General features: G+C 41.2%; 3 protein-coding genes across 10 annotated transcripts in view; 1 reads left to right on the forward strand and 2 right to left on the reverse strand.

Annotated features, from left to right (window-relative positions):
• Cln3 (CLN3 lysosomal/endosomal transmembrane protein, battenin) overlaps window positions 1-4,248 on the forward strand; it is a 25,434-nt gene extending 21,186 nt beyond the window's left edge. For both annotated transcript variants that reach the window (XM_076537978.1, XM_003702290.3), the window contains exons 5-8: window positions 1,805-2,141; window positions 2,300-2,449; window positions 2,523-2,663; window positions 2,749-4,248. In XM_076537978.1, the coding sequence (XP_076394093.1) occupies window positions 1,805-2,141; window positions 2,300-2,449; window positions 2,523-2,663; window positions 2,749-2,889 (769 nt within the window). In that variant the 3' untranslated portion in view covers window positions 2,890-4,248. The remainder of the gene's footprint in view (window positions 1-1,804; window positions 2,142-2,299; window positions 2,450-2,522; window positions 2,664-2,748) is intronic.
• LOC100877506 (actin-like protein 6B) lies at window positions 3,261-9,420 on the reverse strand. The gene is given in 7 exon segments (XM_003702289.3): window positions 3,261-5,374; window positions 5,691-5,786; window positions 5,847-6,187; window positions 7,003-7,440; window positions 8,889-9,083; window positions 9,182-9,214; window positions 9,217-9,420. Coding segments are annotated over 7 exon segments (1,344 nt in total). The 5' UTR covers window positions 9,293-9,420; the 3' UTR covers window positions 3,261-5,209.
• Window positions 9,421-10,054: 634 nt separating this feature from the next.
• The window catches only part of LOC100879920 (cell adhesion molecule Dscam2), a 234,992-nt gene continuing 223,947 nt past the window's right edge, over window positions 10,055-21,099 (reverse strand). For 5 of the 7 annotated variants that reach the window (XM_076537962.1, XM_076537967.1, XM_076537966.1 and 2 more), the window contains 11 exons: window positions 20,489-20,652; window positions 19,838-20,052; window positions 18,162-18,749; window positions 17,494-17,763; window positions 16,841-17,295; window positions 16,206-16,479; window positions 15,697-15,855; window positions 15,243-15,397; window positions 13,200-13,419; window positions 12,802-12,892; window positions 10,055-12,380 (listed from right to left, as the gene is read on the reverse strand). In XM_076537962.1, coding sequence (XP_076394077.1) covers window positions 12,116-12,380; window positions 12,802-12,892; window positions 13,200-13,419; window positions 15,243-15,397; window positions 15,697-15,855; window positions 16,206-16,479; window positions 16,841-17,295; window positions 17,494-17,763; window positions 18,162-18,749; window positions 19,838-20,052; window positions 20,489-20,652 — 2,856 coding nt within the window. In that variant the 3' untranslated portion in view covers window positions 10,055-12,115. The remainder of the gene's footprint in view (window positions 12,381-12,801; window positions 12,893-13,199; window positions 13,420-15,242; window positions 15,398-15,696; window positions 15,856-16,205; window positions 16,480-16,840; window positions 17,296-17,493; window positions 17,764-18,161; window positions 18,750-19,837; window positions 20,053-20,488; window positions 20,653-21,099) is intronic. The other 2 variants (XM_076537965.1, XM_076537969.1) reach the window with 2 other exon arrangements.

The raw sequence follows: 21,099 nt of genomic DNA on the forward strand, positions 1-21,099 counted from the left end.
ATAATAATCGATCACCTGTGTGTCTTTGATCTTAGCGACGCACGAGGATCACAGCGCGCGAGCGAATAGAAATAAATTAGGAAAAAAGTGAGAGCAGGTAAAAATTTTGAGTGCAGAAAAGAATAATGAAAGATAAGACAGATACGATGTAAAGTCTATTGATGCAGGTATTATAGAAGGCAGCCGCGCAATCAGACCGCAATATTGACATTTAGACAGTTGTTCCAGAAAAGTAGCGATAAGATAATGCAGTCGGCAGATTGGCCTTCCATCTTTCAAAGTAGAGAAAAATATAATAAAGTGTTATGCTACAAAAATAAGATAAAAGTAATAAAAAAAAGTACAGTACGGGATTACTGAAAAACTCGTTGCGAGCACGAGGTACGTCTGTACTTATGTGTAATAACCGTTAATCAATACGTTCCTTTCACATTTGTGTTTATATATATACGTTCTTTACTAACAATTAATAACAATTTTATTCAGTAAAAAGTTTATTGAAAGAAGCGTGCGCGAAATTGATAACACGTGTTGATATTGCTGAAGAATTTAGAAGGCTCGAAGAGATCTCGGTTTTTATTTTATAATACTTTTTTTTATGTGTGCGTTGTATGGAGATGTTGGTGAGATCTTTAAGTCCGAATCTTTAAATTACTTTTCAAAATTCTTGTATCTTCATATTTTTATATTGTTGAATTTTAAAGTTATCAAAGTATCAAATCTTCAAGGTCTCTGAATTCCACATCTCAAAGTCCTCAAACCCCAAATTCTACATTTCCAAGTTCTCAAACCCTAAATTCCACGTCCCCAAATTCCACGCGTCCAAATTTCAGATCTCCAAATTCCACGTCCCCAAATTCCACGCGTCCAAATTTCAGATCTCCAAATTCTCAGGTCCCCTAACTCCACGCGTCCAAATTTCAGATCTCCAAATTCCACGTCCCCAAATTCCACGCGTCCAAATTTCAGATCTCCAAATTCTCAGGTCCCCTAACTCCACGCGTCCAAATTTCAAATCTCCAAATTCTCAGGTCCCCAAATTCCACGCGTCCAAATTTCAAATCTCCAAATCCTCAAGTCCCCAAATCCCACATTCCCAAATTCCACGCGTCCAAATTTCAAATTTCCAAATCCTCAGGTCTCCAAATCCCACATCCCCAAATTCCACGCGTCCAAATTTCAAATCTCCAAATTCTCAGGTCCCCTAATTCCACGCGTCCAAATTTCAAATCTCCAAATCCTCAAGTCCCCAAATCCCACATTCCCGAATTCCACGCGTCCAAATTACAAATCTCCAAATCCTCAAACCCCAAATCCCATATCCCCAAATTCTACGCGTCCAAATTTCAAATCTCCAAATCCTCAGGTCCCCAAATCCCACTCCCCCAAATTCCACGCGTCCAAATTACAAATCTCCAAATCCTCAAACCCCAAATCCCACATCCCCAAATTCCACGTGTTCAAATTTCAAACCTCCAAATCCTCAGGTTCTTAAATTCCTCATCCCCAATTTCTCAACCCCCAAATTCCACATCTCCCAATCCTCAGACTCCAAATCCCCAATTTCTCAAGCCCCAAATTCCACATATCAAACTTCTATAACCCCAACACATATCCAAACGAACAATACAGCTTCTATCAATAGTCCAGATCTACCATAAGTCAACATCGCCATTTCATCTCCGTACAGCGCGTCAGTTGACATAGTTAGACAATTACCCTGACAGCTGTACCCGATATCGTTTGTTAATCGGCATCATTGCCCATCATTGTTATTAATTGAGAGCGATTCGTTGTTTCGCAGACAAGTAATAGCAACATGGTCTTCCGGTACTGGAGGCGCCGGAATAATTGGCGCGCTATCATATGCCGCTCTCACCACTTGGTTGAGCAACGAAGATACATTATTGCTTATGTTAATCGTACCGATCGTACAAGGAATCACGTTCTGGTTGGTTCTGGTTCATCCACCACAGTCCAGCATTCCGATCACAAAGAACGGTATCGACAGCCAAGAACACATCATTGAGGTTCCTAGGAAGAGCTTTAAAGAAAAGATCAATCTGGTACCGGGATTGCTGAAGTACATGATTCCGCTTGGACTCGTGTATCTCTTCGAATATTTCATTAACCAAGGATTGGTAATGCCTTTTTGTTTCATGCGCTTACGTAAAATATCTCTTTGCTTTTTACTTCTTTTTTTTCTTTGCAACTGTTATGAAATCGTAGCGGAAACAGAGTACGATTTAGAAATTCAAACTATAATTTAGGAAAAAGTATCATGGTGTTCATTTTTCAGTACGAACTGATCGAGTTCGATGACATCTGGCTAACCCACGCGGCCCAGTATCGTTGGCTTCAGGTGGATTATCAGATCGGAGTATTTATTTCAAGATCATCCGTTAATCTCGTTACGATTAACAAAATCTGGATCATGGCTGTTTTACAGGTGATTATTTACTCTCGAATGTTTCTGTAATCCTGAAAGCGGAGTGTGTACACATTTGTCTTGTTTGTTTCAGTTCATCAACGTCATATTCCTGTTGTTCGAGACACTGTACTATTACATGCCGAGCGTTTGGATCGTCTTTGCTTTCGTATTATGGGAAGGACTGTTGGGTGGCGGAGCGTATGTGAACACGTTCTACCGAATGTCCACCGAGGTAATGCAAACTATGCACCTATTTCAAAATAACACCAGTAACATTGTAACTAATATTGTAAATAACAATATATCATACTTCACAGATTCCGAGGGCAGATCGCAAAATATCTTTAGGAATAGCGACAATGGCTGACTCGATCGGAATCGCGCTGGCAGGATGGTTGTCCATGCCCGTCCACAACGCAATCTGCAGACTGCCACAACCGACCAGGTTGGGCAGCTAGGAAACAACCGACATATAGTGACCGATGATCATGTGGATGACCATAGACGCCGTGAAACAAAGTTATTTATTGAACCTTCGACAAGTTCTCATGGCAACGATAACGTTATACGTTAACCTCGTCCATCCGTGATCGTTTGTCGCTTTCGTAGCGACCGCCTTTAATACTGTGACAATAAGCTTGGTTCCGTTCAGACATTTGTCCGCCATTGTTGACAAACAAGACTTTGTTTGTCGAAATTGATTCAGACAGAGGTTGACAGAAAGGTTTCCAGAGATGTTCTACAAAAGAAGTTTGCAGAGGTTGATCGCGAATGAACATAAGCGGAGGTGAACAACGATGTTCCTGAACGGAAATTCATTAGATATAAGTTTTGATCGTTCTGAGATTTATTTGGTACAAATATTTAAAAGACTAGGAACAGGATTATCTTAACGAACGTTCGTTTCGCTGTGCGTTTGAAAACGAGCTCGAAATTCGTGACAGACGGTGCTGTCTCGACGTTTTATTCGCGTGTATCGATTTCCTCGATCGCGAACGCGACACTCAGAGTCTCTGGCTATGGCTACACGTTGTACATGCGTTTTGTACGTATTTTTAGCTGTTAGGTTCAACGTCGTGTTAACGTCGACGATAGAACGACACCAGTATTGTTATCTTTTTAGTTAGCGTAACTCGATGTTCGCCATTTAGGTATACGAATAAGTTTGATTTATTGCACACGTTTGCCACACAGGATCACACATACGCATTTTTAGCCAGTCACAAGATTTCGTACGAATATAGGTAAGCCAGCTCGCGCGAAGGTCTCGCATTTTTCCCTCTTCGTACGAGGAGAGGGCAAGAAACCAGCCAAGCGAAATATGTGAAACATTCCTCGCCAGAAAATTGTTCGAACACGCAAAAGTATTAATTACAAATCGCAGAAATGGTGGGATCAAGAATTTTGATGATCGTGCGTTATTCGAACGGTCTGACACATTCTACGAAGGTCCAATCTTTCATTTTCTTTCTTTTCTAATAAAATAATTCGCCTTCTTCTAAATACATATTGTATATGTGATATATCGATAATACTGTTTCCTATATTGATTGAAATATAAATATATATATAGTATATATATTTATATGCGAGATATTATTATTATATATATATAAATATTGTTTGCTACGCCATAATATATATTTTGTCGTTGTGGAATTGTAACTGCGTTCATGAAACACATAGTTGCGTTATTTTTTCCCATTTGATTTTTCAAGCAACGATCGTAAAACAGCGTGACAAGCAAACCATTGTTCAGACAAAATGTAATACTTGTTGTGACCACGTTCGAAATAAACGCAAAATCCTTTTTCAAATCGATTGTTTTCTTTCTCCCGCATTTTTTCACCCGATACCGAAGCTGGCTCAGCGGATTACATGGAAGCGATATTCGAGTAGCTAGGAACTGTATTTCTCGAAGCGCACATCATGGTACATTCATCGTTTCGCATGAAAACACCGTTTTGATTATCACCTCGCGCAGATACGAACATCTTCCACGAATTTACTTTCAGAATAATAACACGCAATCGAAGACTCGTTCAATTCCGTTTAAACCTAAACGTTACACAAAATCGTTTGATATCAGTCACTCGTATTGTCTCGTGTTGGCCGTTCGTTCATAACACTTCTTCGGATTTATGAACTTTTTGAACTCTGAAACTTGTGGGGATTGTGGAGTTGTTGGAGTTTGGGGAGACATTGAGACATCGAGACATTCAGACATTAAGGTGCTGAGATATTAAGGCATTGACACACTGGGACATTTTGATTAGGCTCTTTAGAATCACGATTCTTTGAGACATTGAGACATTGAGACAATGGACTTTACAATTTCTGATCTTTGAGATTTCGGTACTTTGATCTTTGAGACATTGAGACATTGGGACACTTGGGACTCTGGATATTTTGGGATTTTACAATTTTTTATCTTTGAGACTTCAGTATTTTGACCATTGAGACATTGAAACATTAAAACTTTCAAATATTATATCTCTGCAAACCTGAAGTTTTACCATTTTCACATTCTTTGGACTTAGAAATCCCGAGACACTGAGACTTCATAATTTTTGTGTAACCTTGCAATGTTACACGGATGAAATATTTACCACCACCAAATTGATATTTACAATCATCATAATCCGAAGAAGTGTCAAACATTCAAGCCCTAACCTTAAAGATCAACGTCCCCTGTCATCCTATAAATGGCACATAGAGTTGGACGATGTGTAAAAGCACAATTACAAAGAATAATTTTTGATTCTTGGCTCGCAGTGATCACGCGCATCGTTCTAATATCAGTTTTCCAGATTCTTCGTACTCCTGTCGGGACAACCACATCTGTTGGAAGGATCCAAGGGAGCTGAGGATGGATCCTCCGATCCAAGCACCATAGCGACGCTCGCTTGAACTGTTTGCGCTGATTATTTTCAGTCTCATACTCTACAAAATGACATCCAATTAATAATTAAATCATATCACTCTCGAAGTGAATGAGAATTTTAAGTGACGTCACTTATGAAATTACATATGGAACGCTGAAAGTAGATATAATTTTTACAAATTTATTTAGAAACACTGTTAAATACATCATTTCAAAACCGTCTGTACTTTCAGTACGATATACTGAGTTGCAAAATAAAATTTTTGTTATGAAAGAAAAGGTGCCACATAATGTTTGCTATAAACTGACTCAACAGAAAAGTCTGCTGAATTCAGCTCATGCATCTTTCAAACTTTAAACAGAATATTTTCTTACCGGAGGTGTTTTGCTCGCTAAATCTCTATTCAGTCTTTCACTGAAGCCTTGCAGGCAAGAGTTGCCCCCAGTGACCACGACGCTCCCGTACAAACTCTAAATCAACACAGATTTCAGTCTTTCCAATGATTACCTCGACAGAAATAGAACACTTACAGGTCTGATGTCCATATCACACATGCCCACACTCGTAGTGACCAGAGGTCCAACGCCCAGAATGCTGGCACCGACACCCTTCACGTTACTAGGGTCAAACAAGGCTTCGGGAATCATCAGTCTCACCGACCCGAAATCGTCGTTGTACCCTGTTGGAAACTCGTAGTGTTTCATCGGCAATGTGTTAGCTATATCTTCATCGTAGGGGCTGTCCGATACTTGGAGACAATTCATTTGGAAGTCTTGCAAGAGCTCACGGACCATGTAGCTTAACCAGGAGGAGGTGGGCTGGGGACCGGGTCTTCTGGTCCATCGGGGTGGGTCTCTTTCACGGACCACATCTGGAAGGGGTGTAATTCCTAATAAATTATTGATCAGGTAATGTGTTACTCAAGATAGTTCGCCCATTCGAAACATGAAGGATATAAATTTAAGTGTCCCAAAACAGGTCACACTTATTGTTAGACATTTTGCTGATGACTATTAGACTTAGGTGTTGAACACCAAGTTGAAAATTGAATACGTGTTCTTCAGAAGACATTGAATTTTTCATTCGATAATTATCTATGAAATGTATAAGAAGTATGTCTTAATATCCATGTCTTAATGAAGTATGTCTCAGTTAAATCAGGGTAGCTATATCTATGAGAGCAATATAATAATTATTCTCAATATAATAATTTGTCAGATGATTTACTAAATTCACTAATACGAGCTAAGTGTCCTACATAAGCCTAACAGTGAATTCTCTAAAAAATAGCCGATCTCGCCAAAAATTCGAGCGTAACTTGCCAGAACGTGGCAACAAAGTGATCGACTCGGTGAGTGAAGAGCAAATGTAGAGCGCGTGCGGCAAAGTCGTGAACGCCGAACGCAATCAACGTATTAAGAGTCAAGTGCTCTGCACACAGCGCGCGTTGATCGGGTCAAAATGCACGCTGAAAAGATTAACTGCTCCCTTTTGTGTCTTAATAGCCATCGCGTTCCCTGATGCGCTAAACATTCCCTTTTCAGAGCGTGACAATACCCCCTGACCCGTAACACGGCCGGCGTCAATTGAAGTCAATATTTGCATCAATACTGACTAACTCGCGATTCTTTATCCTTTGTTTGCCGAACGGGCGAGCATCGTTTAAGTAGAGAAGAGCTGATTTGCCTTTGCTCGCGACCATGCACGCGGGCGTCAGTTCGATCTCCTTCTCCTCGAAGAATTGCCGGCATTGCATCGTGATGAAGTCACCGCCCAAAGGACTCTTCACGATTCCCTGAGTGATCACGTAACCGTCGTGCACCGGAACAGCGCTCGTATGCGTTGCACCACTGTCCACGACCATCGCGGTTGATCTGCCGTTTGCGTACGCTGCTAGAACGGCGTTCTTGCAGATGTACATGGCTGGAACGTTGAATTTCTCGAACATAAGTTCTAGTAGTTTTTCTCGTTTCAACCTGGTGTTCCATGGACACTCGGTCATTAGGGTAGGGTGGTGCTCCGGAAGAGCGTGCAGACGCTGTTTGTAAGTGTACTCCGTTAGGCGCTCGAACATGTCCCAGTCGTCGATCATGCCGTCTTTCATTAGGCTAACTATCTCCATATCTGGAAATGCGAGTTTATAGGTTGGTTAGGTTGCATTTTGGAAGTTAGGGTTTGGGAATTTGCGGGAGATAGTTTGAGGTAAATGGATGTACTGCTCTAGGTTTGGAGATTTGGGATTTGGGAATTTGGGAAATGGGGAGTTTAGGAAGTTAGGGATTTGTAGGGAGCATCCGGGAATTTGGGATTTGAAGATTTAGAATGTTAAGAAGTTGGGAACTTGAGGATTTGGGAATTTGGAGGATGAGATCTGGAGATTTGGACATTCAGGGATTTAGGGTTGTGGTGATTTGATTATTAGAAATTTGAGAAATTAGGGGTTTGAGATTTCAGTGACTTGGAAATCTAAAATATGGAAAAGGGATTTGAGGTTTCAGTAACTTAGGAATTCGGGTATTTGAGAAATTCGACGATTTGGAGTACTGAAAATGTGGATCTGCTTTGCTGATTTCAAGCTCCAAAATTTCAGTACCAAAAAAATGTGGAATGTTGTGAATTTGTAAACTTAAAAGCCTACTAATTCACAAGTACAAAAATGTAGCACCTAAACACCTAAAAAATTTGAGAACATAATACTTTGCAAATTGCTCTATTGACAAAACCAAAATATTGACACACTATATGCATTTCTTGGAACATGTTATCCTTCAAAAAACTCATTCACTGCAACCATAATCTAAAGCAAATATCCTCAACGTGTTAGAACGCAAACGTGGAAAATTCAAGTTTGAATTCTAATCACGTACAATTTACAATGATAACACTTTGTGCAGAAATCAAAGTGTTTGTGACTCAAACAGTAACAGTCAAGTGTGACTCAAAACGTGTCGTTTCTCGAAAGAATTCGGTTTGTTCTATTCGTTAGATGGAAATCGTGAACACGTGGCGAGACTCAAAAGGCAGTCGGACAAATTTGTTCGTTGCATTAGTAACATTCCAGCTTTTTATAGCGAATGCAAAAAACCACTTTATAAAAGAGGTTAATAAAACAAATTACGTTCCAGACATTTTGACACGTTTTTTGACGAAGGAGAATCTTTTTTAACGTTGCACATTTATTTGTAAATTGAAGTACATTAACACATTTCTTTTTGTGTCTTTTAACCTTCTCGAACGCAATGCATTGTCTTCTGTCGGTCTACTATTTTAGAACAAATTATTAAAAATTTTGAACTGTCACATAGAAAGAAATTTGCTTTATATCATGATTTTAAGTTGGTTTAAGTTTGTGTCCATATGGACATATAAAAGTATTATGATTCTATAATTTATGTAAACGTATACCACCTGCAGAAAAGATACTTACAATCTAGTTCACGAAAGAAATTATCTGCTCCGTATTCCACGTCCCACATTTTTAATTAAATCAAACGTCGAAGCAAGAGGTGGAAGTGGAGAACAAAGAATAATCGCATTTCTGCTGATAGGATTATAGATGAAAATCATCGTACCCTTCTTCCGCACTTGAATGGCCGTGACATCGATGTTGTAGTGCTTCTTGACGGTCTGATTCCCGTCGGGCGTTTCAATGGTGTCCTCCCATACACCAAGGTTGGTCGGTATTTCAGCTTTCGGCGTGTCCTCACCGCCATAACCAACGCGTAGGCTCTGGTGTCCAACGTCGAAAATTATAGCACCAACCTCGTCTACGAACAAGATCAAACGTTTAACGAGATTCACCGTCTGTCCACGATTTTTTCTTCGTTTTTATTTCGCGATAAAATGGAGACCGCGTATCGCATACCTCCGCCGTAGACACCACCGCTCATAGTATCTGAGAGGAACGGAATGTCGGCGCATGCCCAGCAACCCTGGTTTCGACCTCAACCAAGGGGTCCATACATACCCCTCCCATCCTTCGTGTGCTCGTATATCGAGGATTCTGCGAGCCACCCTTGCTCCTTTTTGCATACTCGAATCGACGATCGGGAGAGGACGAACCGATCGATCGTCGAGCTCGCGGAATGCTCTTTAGCGATTCAAGCGGAACATTCGTCTGCGAGGATTTATTACGTGGCACGGACGTCGTAATTAAAGAAAAAGATCAAAAGAAACCTATACCCAACTGGAATTAAAGGATCACGAAATTTCGACCGAAATAGGCGATCTTTGAACTTCTTTTATTTTTTTCACTCTTTATCGTTTCGTAAGCTAACTCTATTTCCCTTGAAATAAAACAAGTCTTTGATGTTTTACGATATTAAATAATTTTGGGAAATTTAGGAAATGCGGAAAGAGGTGTGCGTCATGAAGTTGCAGTATGACGCACCTGAAGAGTGAAACTTTTGGTACGATTCCTTCGAGCTGCGATTCTTTGTCCTCGCTTTATTGAAATTTAGTCAAGAAGTATATGACACGTATACTTGTTGCACAAGTTAATATGAAACTTCGTGACTCACTATTCTTCAGAACCAAAATGAAGACATCAAGATGGACACCTCAGCATTATGCATACCTGACTAAGAAGTACATGTATGTATGTATACCTAAATTATGTAGTCAGTGACTCAGAAGAAATACAAACGTAAATGTAATAAATAAAAAGTATATAATCGAGAAAGTAACAGAAGGAAGAGTAAGAGGGAAAAGATAAGAAAAGTGAAGGCAAATAGTCCCGTTATGGAATTAGTGTTGTATATTTTACAAAGTAAATAGAATATAAACAATCTAAAGTCGTCTAAAACACAATAGTACGAATTTCGTGGTAAATCATTCTCATATATTATAAAGTATACGATTTGTCAACAGATCGATATCTCTTCATTCGTAGCCCCCGGGCAGTAAGCCCGCGTGCATGCCCCGGGGGTTCCGACAATAACGAGAGAGCGCTCAGACTCAAAAATCATCGTCAAGTTGCCGAGTGAACGATCGATTATGGTTGTGAAACAGTAGAACCGATTCGATGACAACACATGTTACATACTCGGTGGGTGCGTTTTTTTTTCCTTAACGACAGTCGAATAAATTCATTAGTATTTTCTCCGGTTTCCTTTAAGTTTATTTCGCTGTTGTTGCCTGTTCTTTTTTCAGCAGACTATCACACACGGTCCGTCGATCGTTAATCGCGCGATCTAAACGCGACGGAAAAACGTCGTTTAAACGTTTTTATTCTTCATCCGTTACCGTATTTCGCGCGTTTGTATTTAGGTACAATACGTACAGTTAGTAGCATGGTAAGTACAGACATCTTACAGACAATAGTTTACTTTATTTTATTTTAGTTTTTTTCTTCTTTTCAACGTTTAAGTTTACGCTACACGTGTCTACTAAACGTTTCAGTCTCGCGTAATTGAAACGACACCGATGGACAACGACGAACATCATGTTTCTTCTCGACCTAACATTAGTTTCTTTGTTCTCGTTCTTGTTATTTATACATGTACAACAAACTTTGTTCGCGTTCAACCGCGGCTTCGCGGTGGCAAACGACGACGGTCAAATTAGTACATAAAAACGATCTACGAAATTGGAAGACCAAGTAAACTCGTAACAAATCGCGTATTGCTCGCTGGGATATGTACTCGATACTCAATTAAAATCGTTTACCGTCATCTTTCGTGCTAACGGAGCCTTCACAGGGCCGAATTCAGGGATCCAAACACTCGAAACTTTCAATTACACCTCATTCAACTTATAATAAAATTATATTTTTTATTGGAAGTTTGGGACGCTAGGACTTTGAGACTCTAAGACTTCAGGATTTTGGGACTTCGACATTTTGTCGCTTAGGGGTTTTAGGAATTTCAGATTTTATAACATTGAGTATTTGACAACTTGGAAACTTGCGGCTTGTAGAATTTGGGACTTTTGGCACTTTCAAATTTTTCAAGCAACGAAGCTTTCAAATTTCAGGAGTTCATTATAGGACTTCAAGATCTCGACACGTTCATAATTTTAAATTTTGAGACTAAAATTTTTTAACCTTGAAACTCCGAAGTTTGCGGAACTTAGAAACCTTGGAACTTCGAGAACTTAGGACTTTTGGAACTTGTCTAGATGCCCTAGATGTCTTTATTTTAATTCAGCCCTGAACAACAGGACAATTCGAAAAATGACCATTACTAACAAATAATAGTATTCCTCTTACAACCCTTGCTCACAGTCAAGTAAGGTACAATTTTCGTCGCAGTCTTGAAAACGGACGCAGAATTGTTAATCGCGTAAAAACATTGTTCGATGTAATCGCGCGAAATGGCCCGATCGTGAAAGTAGGACGAATAAAGTGTCTCCTGTTAGGATTATTTCTATCGGAACGAAAATGGCAGTCAGATAAATTCGATCGATAAGTTCTCCAAAAGCGTTCAAGGACATCGATCAGATCCCGTTCGCGTTAGGAGTATATTCGTTCGAGACCTAACGAAAAGTACGAAAAAACGAACTTGCGACCTGGTCGGTAGGTTCGAACGAAATGGCAGTTTGAAGAACACATGGTCGAGTTCAGTACATCGTTCGTTCTAATAGGATACGATCGACGTTCTCCCATAGACGTAGGCCAGGAACACGAGCAGGGAACAGATACTCAATTGGCCTCTGACTTAACGCGCTCTCAGTGGCCAATTTAATTAACGAAAGACGGACCACGGTTCTTTTTCTTCGTTCTTTACATCGAGACAGTTAAAGTGGGGATTTCGTTTCGCAGGATCGTGGATATTCATCGTAGAACCTATGTTTTCTTTATTTACACCGCGATTACGAAGTCACGGACGTTTCGTTGGCTGCTGTGGCCGCGATCTAGGTCGCATTCCGCCTCGCTTAGCTCAAACGCGTCGGAGAAGCCCGTGGGTGGGTCCAACTTGGGGATGAACAAGTTCCCTGATCCATCACGCTCCTGGTCCCGATTGGAACAGGAAGTGCTCGACTGGTGCTTGGAATTGCCAAACCCGGAGATTGGGCCGAAGTTGGAACGGGTCTCCTCGCTGGTATGACGCGCCAACTGTAACATCCTAAGCACACGCTCATCAATTCCATCTTCTTTCTTAACTTTATCATAAACATAAGTCTTCAGATTTTTCAATGTCATGTAGTCAATAATTGATGTCAATAATTATTAATGTATTGATCCTTGTTTGGGTCCTCTTTTGAGGTCTTTCTGGGTATATGATTTATCATGTGTGCTCATATATCCTTCATTTGCTGATTATGAATATTATCAACTTGCAATAAAGTATTGTATGTTTAATCTTGAACACTTATGTGGACCTCTTTTGGAACACCATCCTTTGGGACACCTTATGTATTTCAAACGACATTCGTAAATTTTGAAGACTATACGAAATGTATATTAATGTTTATCTGACTAAAAATGAATTAACACCTGACAAGTTAAAAAATCCGAAATAAAATATGAGAATGCGGAGGCCTTACTTGGGTCTTCCCCTTCCAGGAAACGATTTTCTCTCAAAAATCGGTGAGGGTTCTGTAGACGTGCTAGATTCTGGTCCATGGTACAGGAAGTCTGTGAACAGAAAGAGGTCGATTTCCCTCGAGTGAACGTCGCGAAACTCGTTAAACAAATGTATGTTTAACAGACAAGCGTGAAATACTCGATCGGTGCACTCTAACGAACGTAGACAGGCAAAAGGGGTAAACGGATGTCCGGTGATACAAATTGCGGTGCGTGGAACGTCTCGCGACGCTCCTCTTCGTGTCTCTGTTCACCTTAGTTCTACTTGGTTGTGGAAGGTGATTCGAGCAGGAGGAGCGTCGGCGACGGGGACTCAAAACGTAGAAGACCGAATAGAGAAGGATGAAAGATTGCATACTGTGGACACGCGAGTCGGCCGCAGACACCGAGTGGTGCGAATCGACGAGGTGATTGGAAGACTCGGTTCGGCTGCTGGTCCCGACTTCCGTGTCGCTATCCGAGCCCAGGGTGTCGTATTCCTCCGACTCGGACTTGCCCTGACTGACCTTGTGCGTTTTGTGCAACGGCGCAGAGGACGAACGGCCTCCGCGCACCTTAGTGTACCGGTTGCAATCCGACTGCAATCAGACGGAATTGGTTCGATGAATTGGCACATCGCACGAGGATACGAGGAGACGCGCTACACCGACTTTCTTAGTTTACTTCAACTTTCGAGGTAATTGCCTAATGGTGGCGTGCACCACCATGGGGGTTGCTTCGTTACGAGGGTCGATTAAATGGAAACGAGACAATTACCGATTTATTTTGCACATAAGGCAAGCTCCTGGAGTTGCCTTACAACTCTGAGGATATGGGTGTAAGAGATTTTCATATTCTTGAATATTCAATTAAATATGCAATCTAAATTCCCACCGAACTCTTGACTCCTCAATTCTAAAGCCCATTTACATCGTCTTCATGTATCGTTTTCTCACGAAACAATTGACTCACTGCATCACTCAGAATAACACCATAAATCATTGTAACAATCTAGCTATATCATTATACCAATCAAAGATCTCGAGCAGTCTCGTTTGTATTTAATTAACCCTCGTATGAAAGCAACTTTTCAAATATCTTTACAGCCCTTCTCAGAAAAATTCTACTCGTAAAATTACTCGTAAAGCAAGATCGACTGATCTACACGGTCACGGACACTACCGTCTCGTCAACGAATTTTACCAGAGATTCGACATTTCTTATTCTACAGCTAGTCGAGCTATGACAAGAGAGCGAGAGATGTGTAGAATGGCGAATATACAATGTAAAGAAGTATCGTTTGCATCGGTGTTGCGGTTCCTCGATGGACTTGATCAGGACAGATGCGAAACGAAGCAAGGTGGGACCAGCAGTCACAATGATCGATTCTCTATAATGATGCACATCTGTTCTACTCGTTCCGCGCGTTTCTACTCGATTCGTCGCGAAACTCGAGTCGAACGCCACTCGCGTCGATTGTTACCGATTTACCGAACGTCTTATTTTATCGGCGGCAAAAAAATTCTTATACAAACAGAGAGTTCGTGCCAGACATTTTCTATTATAGTCCCGACGTGCAGGCGGATGTGCACGATATGCGATCAGGATTGTGCGCTTGGAGCAGAAACTGGTACATGCTGAAGCGGAATTTTTACAGTTGGGAATTTAAGATTTAGGGGATCTAGACATTTAGCGATTTAGGGAATAATGTAGGTACATAGGGACTTTAAATTAGGAAATTAGTGGATAAGGGTGTTAAGGATTTAGGGGTGTGGTGTGGAAAGATGTGGGATTCGAGCTTTTGGGATTTGTGCATTCAGAGATTTGCTAACTTGGAAATTTAGTGATCTCGTATTTGGTAGTTTGTAAGTTTGGAGATGTAGAGATTCAGAGAGAGGTTTGTGCATTTGTGGATTTCCAAGTTAGGAAACTCGAAGTTGAGGATTTCCGAAGATAAGAAAATTTCGAAATTTGGTCTTCAAAAGTTCAAAGATCTTTGAGTTCACATTTAATCTCTTAAAGTCAAATACAAATAATAATTGACCACCTTATAAATAATAATCTACCTTCAAAGGAAGCCTACGTTGCACCCGAACGTACAAGACTTAGTAAACAAAGCTTCATATGACTTATACAAAATAGATAAAAGTTCGTACATCTTGAAATTCAAGAAAATTCGACTCCACCCCAAAACAAATGAAAAGAAGATAAAATTTTGGAGAACCGAAAATGTTCGATCGAAGCACGGAATTTGCACGTTGCAACGTACAAACTTTTATCAGGAATAATTCGAGTAGGTCGTAGGAGGATGCATGCTGTGTGCGCAAGTGTTTTCCCATTGGCTCGATGCGAATAGCCACGAAAGACGAATGGTGGAAAGCGATGGTGAAATGACAAAAGCAAACTGAACGGCAGACGATACCTCTCGTAATTGAAGAGTGTCGGCGGTGGACAAACGAGGATCATGATAGACGAACGTCTGAAGAGGAGCCGCGGAATTACATCGGCTATCGCCTCCTGGTGGGACACTTTCCTCTAGCTGGAACGTCGCGTACGGATAAATTTCCTCCGAGTATTCTGCAACAATTGTAACAAATTTTCTCTGGTGTATTTCAACGTTAACAAAAAACTAATTACATGGTATGCTAACGTTTCCGTTGTAAACACGCTGAAAGCATATTTTATTCCTACTTCGTAAAAAAATTGTAACTGAAATGGAACGTCAAGGTTGTCTAATCGCGAGGAACAAAAAATTGTTTTGTTTAAAACGGCATCAATTAACCGCAGAAATAACGAGCGATTTTTTTCTCTTGTTCCGGACAATGCAAATCGACAAATCAAACGAATCGGTCTCGTAACTCCCCTTCCCCGTTTACCTGGAATCTTTTCCAAGGTAGCCATCTCGTGGATCGGCGAGCGGAGCGGTTTGCGCACCGTTGCGTAATACTGCTCGCGTTGCTCCATGTTCTGCTTATTGTCTAAGGCCGCTGCTGTTTGAGCGTCGTGCAAACTCGCCATTTCCCCTATAAACGGACCTACGGTCATCGTCATCAAACGTTACCGGCACGCAGGGGACACTACTCCAACAGTGTTGCCTCCAAAGCTAGTTTGGTTTGGTTTTTAGTTTGGTCCACATTTATTATCGATAACAAGAATTTCATATGAAAATATTCCACGATTATTCCAACATGATGATCAGCTTCTATATTGTATTTATATTTTCGATAAGTAACCTACAGCTTCTTAAATGAAACTTTTTAACGCCACATGAAAGAGTCACATTTTAAACCTTGTGACACATTTTAAAGTTGATGCAGGCAGTTAAACACAGATTAATTTTGAGGAAGGTCTTTGGAAGCAACACTGCATATTCGGTGGTACTAACGTTTCCGGAAACAGTAAAACACAGCACCCGCCGCAGCGATGAACGCCAACGAGCTTAGTATCAGCGGGATGATCAGCTTCAAATCCGAGTACACGGACGTGTGCTGAGGAATATAGTGATCGATCTCGACGGCTGGTATCGTGGTGCTGGTGTGAGGTTGCAGAGTCGTTATTCTGTACTCGGCGACCGAGAAACCCGCGTTATTGTGCGCCCTTATTCGGATGTCGTAGGTCGTTCCGGGTTGGAGCTCGCTTAGCGTGTATGTCTTTTGTACCTGAACAACGAATGCTCACGCTATTACTGTAAAAAGCGAGAGGATCGACTCGAGGTCGATCTCGAGTAGCTATCGAATAATTCGCGACTATTTTTAGGCGATTTTTGACGTTCGAGGAACTTGACATTCTTTTAGGCTTTAGGGACACTTCTGTACATTAAAGAAGAAAATTCGCCATTTTTAAAAAGAAAGTGGCAAAAAGTTCTGCTAAGAAAGCGGTACTTTACAAATTTTTACATGATTTCTTTAAGATTTTGTATAAACACATAAACCTAATCTCTCGCTCTTAAAAATAGCTTAAAGATCTTAAAGCTTAAAGCATCTTTCTTATAATCAAACGATAACTTGTCAGGTTTAGTACCTCGATGTTATTCGACACCAACGTCCAAATGTCCTCTCCATTTTTCCTGTACTCCAACTCGAAATACGTGATAGGACATCCGCCATCGTTCCACGCGCTCAGATGAAGAGTGATCCACGATACGTTCACTGTCACGAATTTATCTCCGTTGCTGGGCGAATCTTCCGGCTTGGAACCCTTCGTTGTCGCTTTCACGATCTCGCTAGGGGAACCCATACCGATCCGATTGTACGCCGTCAGATACATTTGATAATCGTTGCCGCACCATAACCGTGACAGGACGAAACTGTTGATTTTGTGGGACACTTTTACCTCCTCCCATTCGCCGGACTCCCTTTTGTAGTGCAGAATGTAACCCCTGATTGGAGCGCCGCCATCGTCGCCATTTTTCCACTGCACGTTTATCGAATTCGTGGACGCGCCGGTTGCGTGGAGAAACGGGGCTGCTGGTGGAACTGCAAAATTATTTTCTAGTTAACATTTTGCTTGGTTCGAAATGTTAGATTGGTACTTTGTTTAATCAATTTTTAATATTGTTAAGTTCAGAGTAGGTGATCAAGGTCTGAAAGTTTAGCAAACTTGAGGAATTTGAGAATATAGGGACTATGAAAGTAAGAAGCGTAGAATCTAAAAAAATACCACATGAAACATACCTTGCACAGTTAACCGATGAGTGATCTGATCGTACCCATGCCGGTTTTTCACGTAACAAGTATAATTTCCGCTGTCCTCCCTGTGGAGGTCCGTGATCTGCAGCGAACCTTCCGGTAACAAGGACACCCTGCTAGATGGTTTCACTATCTGGCTCCATTGTTTCCACGTCACAGACGGCTCCGGATTGCCAACGCTTTGACAAGGTAATGTCACATTCTGTTTCCATGGGACGACTAGCACGGTGCCGAACGAATATATCGCCGCTCGAACTGTAACGACCCCATCCTATCGTTAACATCGTTACTCTTGCAACAGAGAGAAGCTTAGCCCGAATTCCGTATTAAGCTTTGAGAGGATCGGTGGACAAAGCGAGTGGTATTAATAAGCAATCATGGACAAGATATTCTTACAACCACAATTGTTTATTACCTTCAAATCTACTTTATCAATAACACTCTATATCAAGATTATAAGACTCTATATTAATAAACCCACGAAGAGTCAGAATTACTGACATATGTTTTCAATAAGGCAATTTGACGTTGACATATCAAGGTCCTCCTGATTAGAACTCTTTAATAAGCAATCAGCAATGGTTGAAACTTTTCAAGAGTTATTTAACATATCACAATATACGTCACCGTCATTTATAAAAATTAAAACTCACCCTCGCTGGAAGGTGAAATGATGATGGGCTGAGTTTTAGGCCCCTCTCCCACCGAGGTCACCGCCGCGATATTAAACTCGTACTGATTCTTCTTGTGAAGATTCTCCACCGGGTAGCTGGTCTGATACGGCGGAAGCTTCTTGGTATTCCATTTTCCCTCCGGGCCGATCCATCGGAAATGAACGTTGTACGACGTGATGTTCCCGTTGCTTTTGACCGGTGGCTGCCAGGAGACGATAATCGATGTCGCGGACTTGACGACAGCTTTTACACCGGCTGGCACCTCGGGCAGGTCCTCCTTGGTGACGCAATACAAAGGTGCGGACGGTACACCGTCTCCAGCCCGGGTAGACGCCAACACTTGCACGGAGTAATTCGTGTACTTCTCGAGGTCGCGAATCACGATCACGCTGGTGATCTTCATTTCCGACTTCGGGGACTCGGTCAGCGCGTCCATGTTCTCCCATATGACCTTGTACCCTTTCAGGATACCGTTCAGACTGGACTCGGGAGGCGCCTCCCAGGAGACCTGCAGTGATTGCGAGGACAGCGCCGTACACCGTATGTCCTGAGGTGGACTGCTCGGCACTGAGGACATTTCAACGATGGCGGGAATCAATTATGGTCTCTTATCTGATTTACTGCTACATTGACTTAGGATGTTTATACATGTCATTTCGTGGTGCACGTGAATACGTATTATTTTAACCCCTTCCCGTGTCATTTATTTATCAGATGCGTCTGTCAAGACTAACTAATCAGGGCTATAACATTAAACCGAACAAAGAAAATTAAAATGTGCGTATTTTATATTCAGGGATCCTTGATAATGCAACTTATGGCTGCACGTAAATTTCAAGTTAAAGAGTATTCAAAATTTGTGTAAGGTTTGTCACATTTGAGAAGTGCGTCACGAGACAGACTCGTCAAAGCACGGAACGGGGTTAAGTATATGCATCTTACAAATAATGTCACATTTAAATCATATTACCTAAGTATTAGTATTTCTGTATACTGTTAGCATTTCTACAATATTTCTTTGAGTTGTCACAGTAAAATAAATGATAGCAAAGAACATCAAGGGTATTTCGAGATCATCGCACACATCAATGCTATATAAAATTCGTGTTTTATTAATTAGCAAACGCGTTTGGTTTTAAAGTTTTAATCGAATTTTGGAGGATGAGTAGCAGTGAAATGCTTTAACCGGAATCCCGAGAAGTATTTCGAGACTGTTTTAAAAGCCAGTCGAGATTCAAATTGCGAACAGGTTGAACGTGCAGCCGGTTTATTTGTGTTATGAACCACAAGATGTCCGTAAGGAACGAGGCTGGCGGAAGTTGCAGCCGCAGAGAGCACTTCGGAGTTTAACCGGGACGCGATGCCAGGATTAAAGAACTTATTTGCAAGCAGATCAGTTCCAGCCTGTCGGCTCGCCGGCTTCTGAATTTATTATTTATTCGAAACTCGGCCGGATATACAGCGGGTTGGTATTCATGGCGGAATACCGTGATAGGCTCGCCGGTCACGAGTATTATTCTGTTTATGAATTTTTTAACGTCGCTAAAACGTGTTTGCTGAATCTCTGCCGACCGATTCAACCGTTTGCCTTTTATGCATTTCCATGTTTTATGGAAAACGACGAAAGTTGATTAAAGAACTGGCGCTTTACTTACCGTCCTCGAGGGTGGTCGCGACCACTTGCGGCGTCATGGGACCTTGACCGAGAGCGTTGAACGCTTGCACCACCACACTGTACCTTGTAAACTTCTTCAAGTTCGTCAGTTGGTATTGCCTCCCGGGCATCGATGTTCTAGCTAGACCCAGGGCGACGCTCGCCGTCGAAATTCGCCTCTCCACCGTTCTATACGTGTACTGATCCGCGGTCAATCTGTACATTTAATCGTTACTTTACAAGGGATCATGTTAAAATATTTCGATATCGTCAATCAACGTTAACCCCAAATCACCAGATGTTTCTATTAAAAATCACTACACTCGGATAATTTTTTATCTACGAATAGCAGTTTTAATTAGACCTGACAAATTTTTTATTCAATTAATTATAAGAACGTGAACTAATTTCAGGTAATGGATAAACGGTGGTGTATACAACGATTTCCGGAAAAATATAATATTTAGCTGTTTCAGCAACGAAACCGCGGCAGCGTCGGTTATTTACCGCGACTCGATAAAATATAGAATATCAGCGTTATTCGAGAAACTCGCACACAGCTGCAATTTGAAATGCGATCGTGATACGGGGAACGTTATTCGGAGATATCGATGGAACGTCGTTAAAGCGTGCCGTTCCGTTGGATCGTTACCGATGTTCTTTGTAGCCGACGTGATAACCGAGTATCTCCCCGTTCCATAAATCATGATCAGGTGGATCCCAGGTGACGTTAAACTCGGTCGAGCTGACAGGATCCACCTTGAGATTTCTCGGCGGTCCTCCCGGTTTCTCCCCTTCCGTCGTCGTTTCCAAAATCTGGAAAAGGAACGAATCCCATGATACGACGCCAGATTAAATTTTCACGTTTATCCACCCTGTTCCTTCTTTTGTGTTTCGTGAAACGTGAACGGCATAAAATACTCTAGGGGGGTTGCTTGACCACATTTCACTCGAAATAAAATGACAACTCTATTCTGGATTTAAGTAACTTTGTTTAAATAAATCTTTTAAGCGATTTTTCAAAATAAATAGTCTGTAGAAGAGTTATTTTTTGACTGTCCATAAATTTTAATGTCTACATTTGTCTTTAACTTTCGTCGAATATTTTATTGGAAGCCATTTCAGAAATAGCAGCATTCAATTATTTATTTTATGCAAATAAGCTGCAGTCATTTGGCTTCGGTGAAGATATTTTTATCAGATTGCGAGAGCTACTTGTGTTCAAAATTGTTCCCTGAAAATTTTATCAGGAAGATACAATAG

Source organism: Megachile rotundata, chromosome 12 (genome assembly GCF_050947335.1).
Source record: "Megachile rotundata isolate GNS110a chromosome 12, iyMegRotu1, whole genome shotgun sequence".
Lineage (NCBI taxonomy): Eukaryota > Metazoa > Arthropoda > Insecta > Hymenoptera > Megachilidae > Megachile > Megachile rotundata.